This window comes from Nyctereutes procyonoides, unplaced genomic scaffold (assembly GCF_905146905.1).
Source record: "Nyctereutes procyonoides isolate TBG_1078 unplaced genomic scaffold, NYPRO_anot_genome, whole genome shotgun sequence".
Taxonomy (NCBI): domain Eukaryota; kingdom Metazoa; phylum Chordata; class Mammalia; order Carnivora; family Canidae; genus Nyctereutes; species Nyctereutes procyonoides.
In genome coordinates this window covers 27,194,954-27,207,623 of record NW_026575051.1, presented here as the reverse complement: position 1 = coordinate 27,207,623, position 12,670 = coordinate 27,194,954, and the positions used below count along the sequence as shown (strand labels likewise).

The following is a 12,670-nucleotide window of genomic DNA, read 5'->3' as shown; positions in this document are numbered from 1 at the left end:
AAATTTGTATGGAACCAGAAAAGATGCTGAATAGCCAAAGTCGTGTTGAAAAAGAAAACCAAAGCTGGAGGCATCGCAATTCTGGACTTCAAGCTGTATTACAAGGCTATAATCATCAAAACAGAATGGTGCTGGCACAAAAACAGACAAATAGATCAAAGCAGCAGAACAGAGAACCCAGAAATGGACCCACAACTATATGGTCAACTAATCTTTGACAAAGCAGGAAAGCTATTCAATGGAAAAAAGCCTCTTCAGCAGTGTTGAGACAACTGGACAGCAACATGCAGAACAAAACGGGGCCACCTTCTTACACTATATACAAAAATAAATTCAAAATGGATGAAAGACCAAAATGTAAGACAGGAAAGCATCAAAATCCTAAGGAGAAAATAGGCAGTAACTTCTTTGACCTTGGCCATAGCAATTTCTTTTTTTTTAATTTTTTAAAATTTTTATTTATTTACGATAGTCACAGAGAGAGAAACTGAGAGAGAGGCAGAGACATAGGCAGAGGGAGAAGCAGGCTCCATGCACCGGGAGCCCGATGTGGGATTCGATCCCGGGTCTCCAGGATCGCGCCCTGGGCCAAAGGCAGGCGCCAAACCGCTGCCCCACACAGGGATCCCGGCCATAGCAATTTCTTATCAGACACATCTCCAGAGGCAAGGGAAACAAAGCAAAAATGAACTCAGACATCAAAGAGAACAAAATCCTGCCATTTGCAACAATGTGGATAGAAACTAGAGGGTATTATGCTAAGCAAAATAAGTCAGTCAGAGAAAGTTACATATTTGATTTTACTCATATGTGAAATTTAAGAAACAAAACAGATGAACATATGGAAAGGGAAGGAAAAAATAAAATAAGGTAAAAACAGAGAGGGAGGCAAACCATACGAGACTCTTAACTATGGAGAAAAAAGTAAGTGTTGCTGGAGGGGAGGGCATTGGGGATGGGCTAAATGGGTGATGGGCATTAAGAAGGGCACTCGGGATAAGCACTGGGCATTTTATGTAAGTGATGAATCACTAAATTCTACACTTGAAACCAATACTGTACTCTATGTTAGCTAACTTGAATTTAAATCTCAAAAAATGTCAAGGTCATAAAGACAATGAAAGGCTGTGGAATGTTCTAGTTTAAAAGACCTTTAAAGAGACATGATAGGGTGCTTGGGTGGCTCAGTCAGTTAGGTGTCTGACTTTGGCTGACGTCATGATCTCAGCGTCCTGGGATTGAGCCCCAAGTTGGGCTTCCTGCTCAATTCTCTGCCCCTCCCCATGCTCATGCTCTCTTTCTCAAAAAAATAAATAAAATCTTAAAAAAATAAAAATGAAAACTCAGTGCAACATCTCAGTTTAGATGTAATTTCACACTCCAGGGGAAAATATTGTAAAGGATGTTTAGTCAACTAAAAATACTGGAATATGAATGTCAGACAAAAGTATAGTATTAACATTACATTTAGTAATAACTGTACTGTGGTTTTATATAAAGAGAATATCTATAAGTTGTTAGGTGCAAAGAACCATGATGTATGGAACTTATCCTCAAATGATTCAGAAAAAATATATATAGATAGCTAGATAGAGCTTAGTAAAGGGGTTTAAGACTAGCAAGACAAATATGGGTACAACACTCTTTGGAGTAATTTTATTTTTTCAATTTTTTATAAAGTAAAAATTACTTCCAAACAAGAGGATAAAAATAATTCATTTTTAAAAGAATATGCAATAATTTGATTAAACTGGTAATTCTAGATTGGCTTAATATTGTTTTAATTTTGTACATTCTTTTCTTCCCCTGGGAGTCAATATTTTAAAATTATTTAAAGATTATTTGCAGAGAACTGTGAGCATAAATGTGTTTAATTAGCAAAGTATTGAGTTAGAGGTTATTTGAGTCACTCTGCAATGAGATTTGACTTTTCTGATTGTCTGCTTCTACTAAGGCCTCAAGGTAGAAAACAAAAAATTTCATATATACCCACTAATCTAAAAAGAGTTTATGGACAATGAGATACCACTATACACCTACTGGAAAAGCTAAAACTTAAAAAATAGAGATAATATCAAATGCTGGTGAGAATGTAGAGAAATTAGATGTAAACTTGTACAGCCAGTCTAGAAAATAGCTTGGTAGTTTCTTTAAAACTAAAATATGGCTCGTTTTAGAAATCTATGGATTCCCTAAATTAGATGGTGCATCATTGCAATCCAAGGATTCTTACTTCACTAAATAGCCCATTCTACTTTCTTTTTTACCAGCTTGCGCTAGCCTGGTGCCAATCAATGACACAGTTGTTAAACAGTGGTAAATATTAATATTACTAATTTCTCAGAGAATCCTATTTATAATTAACAATGTCATAAAAGTGATGGCCATGATTGAAGTGTGTATAATTTAGAAAATCACTTGAATCATTAGCTATTATTCCTCTCAAAAAACTATCCCTTCTGTAACTGCTCCTTACACTGACCATCCCTGAAGCTGTTGGCCAGAACCCAGTAGATTATTTATCCAAGAAGAGGGGTGTTGGTGTTTCCTTCTTAATTAACCTGGTAAGATGACTCGCTGTTAGAAAAACTTAGTAGTGTCACTGAAAAATCTAGACTTTTCCCAGATTCATGAAGGTTCCTATAGCTCTTAGCTATAGGAACATAAAGAACACAGCACTTCCTGATACACATTCTTGTCAAAAACATATGAAACATTTACAAATATTATCTATGTTCTAGGCCATAAGACAAGCCTCAATAAATACCAAGAGAATGATATTATATAAACATTTACAGATTTTTGCAAAACTATAATTCAGAGGAAAAAACAAGCTAATCACCCCTATCAGTAATAGGTAGCACTAGATCTTATGATGATCAGTTTAATCTTCACCTTTGAGAGTTTTGGTTTGGTTTGGTTTTTTAGTTGCTGTATCTGAGCTTGTTTTTGAGATGTTTAAAAAATCATTTTGTTCAAAAAACACAAAGGTAGTTTAAGTGTTGAAAGTGCTTATAAAAAGAGGTGTATAATAAAAATAGTAAGGAAAATAATTTTTAATAATTACTTTTAAATAATTATAAATTTATAGAAAAGTTGCTGTAATAAAAAGCATTCCTATATCTCCTTCTTCCATACTCTCCCCAACTGTATCATTTCATTTTCTTCACTGTCACACACACACACACACACACACACACACACCATTTGTCATTATTAGTCTTTTTCTGAACCACTTAAGAGCAATCTAAAGATGTGATGCCCCATCATTCTTAAACATCCTTGTGGTTATTTCCCCCAAACGAAAGGCTATTCTCTTATATAATCAGCACACAAACCTCCAGATCAGGAAATTAATATTGGTACAACACTACCATCCAACTCACAGACCAGATTCAAATGTCTTCAGCTGCCCCAACATGTGTTTATTCATTTAGAACCAGGATGCCCTCCAGGGATGTATGTTGCATTTGGTTGTCCTGTCTCTTCAGATTCCTTTAGTCTGGAACAGTTTCTCTATTTTACCTGTTTTCCATATCCTTGACAGTATTCTGTAGGATGATGACCTTCCACTCAGATCCATCTGATGTTTCTGCATGGCCAGGCTCAAATCACTTAATCTTTGCAGAAATACAGAAATGCCACAAATCTTTGCATAAAATGATTCTGTGCACATGAAGAATACACAATGTAGACTCATCTCACCACTGATAATTAACTTTGAAGCAAAGAGCCAGTTTGTTTCCTGCTTTAGAAGACAGAAATAATGTCTTCCTTCAGAGCAAGAGCAGGCATGCTCCCTGTCCATTAAAAAAGACTTAGACCTCTAAACTCAAGATTTCCTCTCTAAGCAACACACAGTAATCACTTGGTCCTCTCACATTTTTGTAAGAGAATAGGGGTTCCTGAAACTGACAATTTATGGTAACTCTTGTTACTTGCTATGAGTAATAAACTGTCCTTTGTTTCTGACCCAGGTATTTCATGTTTTCTGTAATTATCTATGAAATGTGGCAGTCTCTTATTACCCTACCAGTAGGTAAAATCTAAAATACATCACAATTCTTGACAACGTGATCTGGCCTCATAACCTCTCTGACCTCTCTTAAAACTCTCCACTTTTTTATTGCTCCTCCAGTCACACTGCCCTTCTTCCTGGACCTTGTTCATGGAAAGAAACTTCCCACCTCATGGGCCTTGCATTCACCTTTGTGAATGGTCATTTATTCACTTCTGTGGGGTCTTAATTCAAATGTCATTTTCCTTGACTCTACATGCGTACACCCAGATATTTCTCTTTAGGACATATCAACATCTAACATATCATACCCCTACACACCATTTTAGGCTAAAATCCAAAACACTGACAACACCAAATGCTGACCAGGATGTAGAGCAGCAGGAACTCTTTTTCATTGCTGATGGGTGTGAAATGGTATAGCCACTTTGGAAGAGAATTGGACAATTGGAAAGATGTTTAGGACATCTTGCTTCTTAATTGCCAAAATTAGGAAGCAACCAGGATATCTTTCAGTAGATAAATGAATAAATTAGCCGTGGTACATCCATCCAATGGTCTATTAATCAACACTAAAAGAAATGAGCTATGAAGAAATGAGACATGAATACATGGAGGAACCTTAAAATGCATTTTACTAACTGAAGAAAAGCCAAACTAAAAGGGCTACATGCTATATGATTCCAACTATATGACATACTGGAAAAGGCAAAAACTATGAAGACAGTAAAAATATTGGTGATTACCAAGGTTTGGGGAGGAAAAAGGAAGGACAAATGGGTGAGGCACAGAGGACTTTTAGGAGAGTAAAACTATTCTGTATGATACTGCAATGGTAGATACGTGTCATTATACATTTGTCACAATCCATAGAATGTACAATGAAAATTACCCTTAATGTAAGCCATGGACTTTGGATAATGATATGTCAATATAGGTTCATCAATTGTGCACTGTACAACTCTGTAGCAGAATGTTGATAGTGAAAAGGTCATATATATATATATTTATATAAATATGGAGTTAGGGGCAGGGAAGTATATGGAAACAACTGTACTTTCTGCTCAGTTTTCCTGTAAATCTAAAACTTCTCTAAAGATTTTTTTTAAGATTTTATTTATTTATTCATGAGAGACCCAGAGAGAGAGGGGCAGAGACAGAGGCAGAGGGAGAAGCAGGCTCCCCGCAGGGAGCCCAGGATCAGGACCCGAGCCAAAGGCAGACGCTCAACCACTGAGCAACCTAGGCCCCCTAAAGATAATTTATTTTTTAAAATACTGTGTGTTTAGAAGAAGCAATAGGCAAAATATGCTAACATCAGAGTCTCATTAAGATAGATTGTTGAGTGAAAAAAGTAAGTACCTTACTTTTTAAAAGATTTATTTATTTGAGAGAATTAAAACACAAGTTCAAGCAGGGGGAAGGGCAGGAGAGGGAGAAAAAGAATGTCTCTTCACTGAGCATGGAGCTTGATGAAAAGGGCTTGATCTCAAGACCCTGTGATCATGACTTGAGCCAAAACCAAGAGTCAGACATTTAACTGACTGAGCCATCCACGTGTCCTGAAGGTAAATGTATTATGCATAGTTTGTATATAATATGGTTTCTTTTATGTGAAATAAACCAAGTACTAGATATACACACACATCAAGTATATGTGCATCAGAAAGTAAAGTCTGGCTACATGTTCAATAAAGTGCTAACAATGGTTAGAGGAGACAGAACAATGGAATTTCATTGTTTTACTTTACTTTCTTCCATACTGTTTAAATGTCTTATAATGAATACCATAGTTCAATGTATTTAGCGAGGAGCAACTCTTGGAAGATAAGGTAAATCCGTAAATGATAAAATTATTTAACTTTACTGGTATTTATGAGCAATACTAGTTTTTTTTAACTCATGTTTTTGTTTTGTTAGCTTTATCTATAAGTGATCCATCTTTCAGAAGCCATGAATTATCCTGGATGTCTTTTGCTTCCTTCCGTATTCGAAAAAACACACACATTCAATTGCAGTTTCAGCCACTTTCCGAAGATGGCATCTTATTTTATGTTGCACAACACTTAAAAGCACAATCAGGTAAAGTTGGTAGCATGTTTGTGGGGGGGATAATCCTAATGAATTCCCAATAGTCTGTTAAGTAATGTATAATGAAGTATTTTTATTTTTTAAGTCACCTAGCCTATAAAATATCTAAATGTTTGATACTTGTATGTTCTGTTATCAAAGTGTATGTTAATGAACTGACTCTCTAAGTATAAATTTTAATAAAATAGCAAGAGTTGTGTTAGAATTAAAATTAGCAAAATCCAAATATAGTACATTATCAACTGTATAACAATCCCATCAGAAAAGATGTTGAAGCTGAGCATAATAGTCCTATGTCAAAAGGAACAAAATATGTATATAAAACATAAAGGAAGGCATGATTGATATATTTCCATAAATCTGTCCACATTTATAACTCCAAAAATTTTAAGTTATTTTGTTATCTAAATACTAAACCTAGGATTCACATTCCAAAATAAGTTTTAAAAATATTTTTTAACTATAAAAGTAGCACAATTATCGCAAAACAATATGGAATAAAAATATCTGTGTAGTATGCTGCAGTTTTAAAAACGTTGAGTTTTTATTACTTTACTGTTGATTTCCATTTTCATGTATCTTTTTCCAGAATTTTGACAAAGACATTTGCATTTACAGTTACATTCCTATTGCAAAATATTTATAGATTTTATGTTTGGCTTTTCTTTCATCTTGTTTCTCAGAAAATGAAATTTTAGTATTGGGAAATAATTAAATCAGTTTATTCTATTTTCTGTAGTCAACACAAATGGTACCCTGGTTTTCATAAACTATTTAAGGTAGCTCTTATGAATGTGTCTTAATATGCTGCTAAATGATTAAACTATCAGAGAATTAGACTCAAGTGTTTCCATCTCAGTGCACTGGTGAAATACCTTCAAAATAATTTCAAGGAGAAAAGATAAATTCAAAGAAAAAAATTAACATGATTGTACTACAAAATATACCTTAGGAGAGATTTATTTTCCTGAGATTTGATATTTCATTTTAAATTCATGATTAAATCTCCCTGTGAAAATGCCAAATGAAATGAATTGTACACAAATGGAAAATTTCTACTTACAAATCAAGAGACATTAAAAGACAATCAGCTGTAGTTATGCTGCTCATTAAAAAACTCAGGATTAACCATTGTGTGATAAGGGTATAAAATCAAGATAGATTTGGAACTGTGCTGGCAAAGAATGTTGTACTGTAGTTTTCTAACTAATACACTAGATATGTAATTATGTTTACATATGTAAAAAATTCATACACATTAACACATAGAGGCAGCCAAGGGCATATTTTCTTACACCTGTCATTAAATGGCACTGTATTTCAATTTATGTCAGTCAAGAGTTTTCTTTTTTCTGCCTTAAACACTTTGGAAAGAGATAATGGATTAGTTTCAAGTCATGGTTGATGCTGCATTTGACACTTATGTAAGGAAATCATGAAAACCTTAAAATGTTAAAAATCTAAGCTTTCATTCTCTTAGATTAACCTAAAGGTACTTACCAGATGAAAAGCATAGACTTACTTATTAGTGTTCAATCGGTATAATGAAGTGGCAAAGTATGTTTCATTTATTTATGGTTGCATAAAATACAAGTGATATTCTCATACTTTGTGCCATCTCTAAGAGTTATGTCTGATGTAAAAATTAATTAAGCCTTCTAGCTAATTCTCTGCTAAGTGGAGCTTTTGGTAAAAATGCCCACTTAATACACAATGTAAAAAACAAATTTAGATATCAGCAACCAACTAGATTATCATATGTAAAAAAACAAATTTTCAATTAACAAAGTATCTCTTTTTGGAGGTTAATAATTTTAATAATTTCAAATAATATAAAATTTAAAACAAAATGATAATTTCAAAATTATCCTCATTGATTTTAGTTATTTGATGTTTGGAAAGAGATTTTAAAGAAATAAGCCCTCAGGTCCTGTTTATCCATTGCTGTTTACTGTTTAAGTATTTCATACCTTAAAGTGAGTGTTCTGCTACATAAAAGTTATCAGTGCACAAATTCATCACAGCCTGAATTCATCTTGATAGTTATAATCCTCACAAATATGTTTTTAAAAAGCTTAGTCATCCACAATGTAATGTTAAAGCATATTCAAACAAACAATAGAAGATAAATGTAGGGAGCTAAAAATATATAAAATTTCCCTACTGTACTTCTTCTATAGTCCCTTCACAAATGTTAGGTCCTAAAAGATGGCTTTGATGCATGGCAATGGCAGCACAGATGAGGAAGGAAGGGCCCTAGACATGGTTAAAAAGGCACTACATAGCCAAGGTGAAATCATTTATGAGCTTTATTCCATTTATGAGCTCAAGTTTCTTAGGACTGTCCACTAGTAGTCAACTTCTAACATAAACTTACCCTAATGCCAATCTGTATTCATATCCCATGACTACAGCCATGACCTATATTCTAGTCAACTAAAATAAAAGGTTTGCATGACAAAATCTGCTAATACAGATACAAGAGCAATTTTAGCTTCCAGGGACACAGAAGGGGAAAAGAAAAACACCTTTTTTGGGAGGTCAGTTCTTCACAAGACAAGAACATACCAGCAACGCTATGTTAAAATAAGCCTTCCCTGGCAAGAGCTCTTCTCTTTGCTCTTAGTTGGCAACTTGACCAGTGATATTATAGATCACAGCTTTAGCTTTCCTAATCATTTTTTAGATACTTTTTATTCCAGTGTAGCTCTTCACTGTACCAGTTTACTAAAGGACACTCTAGGATACAAGTAGCAAGAGAAACTTCTTCCATAATCCTGTGAATTTGTGTCCATTACAGGTCACAAAGTATATTCAGAGTGGTATATATTTTAAAAAACTAATATCAATTATGTTTCATTGTTCTGGCTTATTATGGTACAAAAAAATTTAGATAATTCAGTCCACATTTAATTTTCTTTTATATAATCTAAAAGTTTGCAAAAAATAAAAAAATAAAAAATAAATAAATAAAAGTTTGCAAATTCCTCTCCATCTTATACTTAAAATACTATTCGTGTTAGAAAATATGTAAATAGAGTGAATTTCTTCCTCGTATTGGGAATTTTTTAAAACTTGCATATCATTACAGGAAAAAGATGTTTTATTTCTTGCTTTTCAGCTTCAAGCTAGTATTTGAGAAATACTTGGAGTCATTTCACCCCACAACTATACAAAGGTGATTTCTTAATTCCACCATTGTTTATTTAGCATCTTATTATGTGCCAGGAGCTGTGCTAGGTGCCAGAGATAAACTGTTGGGCCAAATCACACACACACCCTGTTCTCATGAAGTTTTCAAGCTAGTGGACAAGGCAGCTATTAATCAAATAGTCACAGATGTAATGACATTATATTCATTAGAAATTCTCTATGAGGAAAATGATTAAGAGAACCATACTTTGTGTGGGCTTAGTTTTCAAGTGGAAATCATAGGTGGATTATAGAACTCCTAGGTCTCCCAATCATCCTAGAATAACGGTCTGAAGTGGACCACAAGGATCAGTAGAAGAAAAGGACACTATTTTTGGGAGGAAGGTGGTGTAGTGTGGCACTGTCCAAGGAGAAAAGGAAGGAAGAGTAGCATGTGCCAAGAAATTTCCTTGGATAAGAAATTTTTTATTAGCTATTAAATGTGAGGGAGAAGGGAAAATGCTGTCTTGAGGAAGACATCTCCATTATTTGTTATGTAAACAACTTGGTAACTTCTTGAAATAGTCTTACGTTGAAGGGCTGCATTCTTTCCCTGGCATACAGAGTTGCATTTACTTTTCCTCTGAATGCCTCACTGCAACTTCATATACATGCTGGATCATATTTGTTCAGATTTGTTCACAGATGGCTATATAATTATAAAATGAGAGAAATATTAAGAAGAGAAACATGGTACAATTAAAGTACTAATAGAAAAAAAATTACCAACTCTGAGGAATCAAGAACATGTCTCTGAGGAAGTGGCATTTAATTTCAGATCTGAAGGATACTAGGAGTTACCTAGATGAGGTGGAATGGAGTGAAGTGTTCTGGAAAAAGAAAACAACATGCACAAAAGTTCTGAGGCAAGAACAAGGGCACTGTTGCTGGAATAGTGAGTGGAGGAAGAGGAGGAGAACACACTCCAGATAAAGCTAGAGAAAGGGGCTGGGAACCTGCAGAGACGTTAAGGATTTTAGGCTCTTATTTCAACATGCGTGGATGCTATTAAAGGGTAGTATAATGACCAGATCTCTTCATTTGAAAAGATCATTTTAGCCTCAGTATAGATTCTAAACTCAATTAGAAAGGAAGAGTGAGGAGACTCCAACAAAAGATCAAGCTAAAGATGACAGTAAAGCTAATGAAGGTGGCATAGGCAGACAGAATCAGCAGGTTTACAGTGAACCAAAATGTTAAATCTGTTTCAGGAGAGACCAGTCTTTGATAGACTGGTTACTGTGAAACAAAAAAATAATTATGGAACCAGGGACCACACCTACATTTTTGGTTTGAAGAAGCGGAGGAGAAACGGATTCCCTTAGTTTGGAAAGATCAGAAGATGCCAAGTATATGGAAGCAAGTTCACAGCCTGAGAATATGAACTTTACTTTGATGTTGGACGTGCCTTTTAAACACCCGAGGAGATCTCAACTAGGGATTTGTGTAGTTGTAGTCAGAACTTGATGCCAATGACAGGACTGAAACTTTGGAGAGCTTTTAATAATCTTGCTTACTTCCTCAACTGCTGTTAAAAACAGAATCAGCAGCTTGGAGTAAAACATCTATGTTACTTATTTTTACACATTCATCCTTAACCATATAAAATCATTAAAGGAAAACCTCACTTTAACTTAGTACCACAAGACATTCATTGTGGAATATTTACATTCACATTGTGAAATATTTACAACTAGGAAAAATCACTTGCGGCCAATTCCTGAATAATACAGGATTTATGTATGAATATATACATCTGTATTTTGATCTGTAAATGGCAACAAAATTCTCTTAACTTTATTTTGATCCGGACTGTTGCCTTTTTTCCCCCAAACCAAAACTTATTGAAATGGCCAAAAAGGGCAAGTTTTTTTAATGGAGAGACAATTTACTGTTACTAATTAACTGGTTTTCTTTCTCAACAGGGGATTTTTTATGTATCTCCCTAGTAAATGGTTTTGTTCAACTTCGCTACAATCTTGGTGACAGAACTATCATTCTAGAGACTCTCCAAAAAGTAACTACAAATGGAAGTACCTGGCATGTGATTAAAGCAGGAAGAGTTGGTGCAGAAGGCTACTTAGATCTGGATGGGATAAATGTAACAGAAAAAGCCAATGCTAAAATGAGCTCCCTGGACACGAATACTGACTTCTACATTGGAGGAGTGTCATCCTTAAATCTTGTAAATCCTATGTCAATAGCAAATGAACCTTCAGGTTTTCAGGGTTGTGTCCGAGAAGTTATCATAAATAATCAAGAATTACAGTTAACTGAATTAGGAGCAAAAGGAGGCTCAAATGTAGGTGACTGTGATGGGACACCCTGTGGGTATAATGTGTGCAGAAATGGTGGTGAATGTATAGTAAATGGCACAACTTTTTCTTGCAGATGTTTGCCACACTGGACTGGAAACACATGTGACCAGTCTGTGTATTGTTTGAATAACCTTTGTCTTCATCAATCTCTGTGTATACCTGATCAATTTTCTTACAGTTGCTTGTGTGCTTTGGGTTGGGTAGGAAAGTATTGTGAAAACAAAACTTCATTTTCAACTGCAAAATTTATGGGTAATTCTTATATAAAATACATCGATCCAGATTACGGAAGGAGAAACCTTCAGTTCACTACTGTATCCTTAAATTTCAGTACTACTGAAACAGAAGGCTTAATTGCATGGATAGGAAAAGCTCAAAATGAAGAAAATGATTTTCTGGCAATTGGTCTCCATAATCAGTCCTTGAAAATAGCAGTCAACTTAGGAGAAAGCATTTCTGTGCATATGACCTATAGCAACGGCACATTCCATTGTAATAAATGGCACCATGTAAGAGTAATTCAAAATCAGACTCTTATTAAGGCCTACCTAGATAACAATCTAATTCTCTCGGAGGATATTGACCCTCACAAAAAATTTGTTGCTCTGAACTATGATGGCATTAGTTATCTAGGGGGCTTTGAATATGGCCAAAAGTTAAATAAAGTGACTCATGAGATTTTTAAGAAAGATTTTGTTGGCAGAATTAAAGATGTATTTTTTCAGGATTCAAAAAAAATTGAGCTAATTAAATCCGAGGGATACAATGTTTTTAATGGAGATGAACAAAATTAATTATACCAACTAGTATTGATGACTTCAATATACAAAATATATGTGTAAATGTAGTTGTTTTGATAGTTATTTCTTTGGCACATTGTAGTCTAAATGCTAACACATCTTTTCTGTAAGCTTATAAAATGTAGCTAAAAATATGACTTTTGTTGTTTTTTCTACATCTAATGTATCTGTAAATACGTTGATTCCAAAGTTTTCACTCCATTAGTTCATTTAATGTTTACTCATCTGTGAATTGTTAAATAAAATTTAGG

At 34.4% G+C, this 12,670-nt stretch overlaps 1 protein-coding gene across 1 annotated transcript in view; it reads left to right on the top strand.

Annotated features, from left to right (window-relative positions):
• Positions 1-12,413, top strand: part of EYS (eyes shut homolog) — a 1,553,129-nt gene extending 1,540,716 nt beyond the window's left edge. Inside the window, exons 39-40 of the mRNA XM_055330595.1 lie at positions 5,939-6,100; positions 11,227-12,413. Of these exons, the coding sequence (XP_055186570.1) occupies positions 5,939-6,100; positions 11,227-12,413 (1,349 nt within the window). The remainder of the gene's footprint in view (positions 1-5,938; positions 6,101-11,226) is intronic.
• The last annotated feature ends 257 nt before the right edge of the window (positions 12,414-12,670 follow it).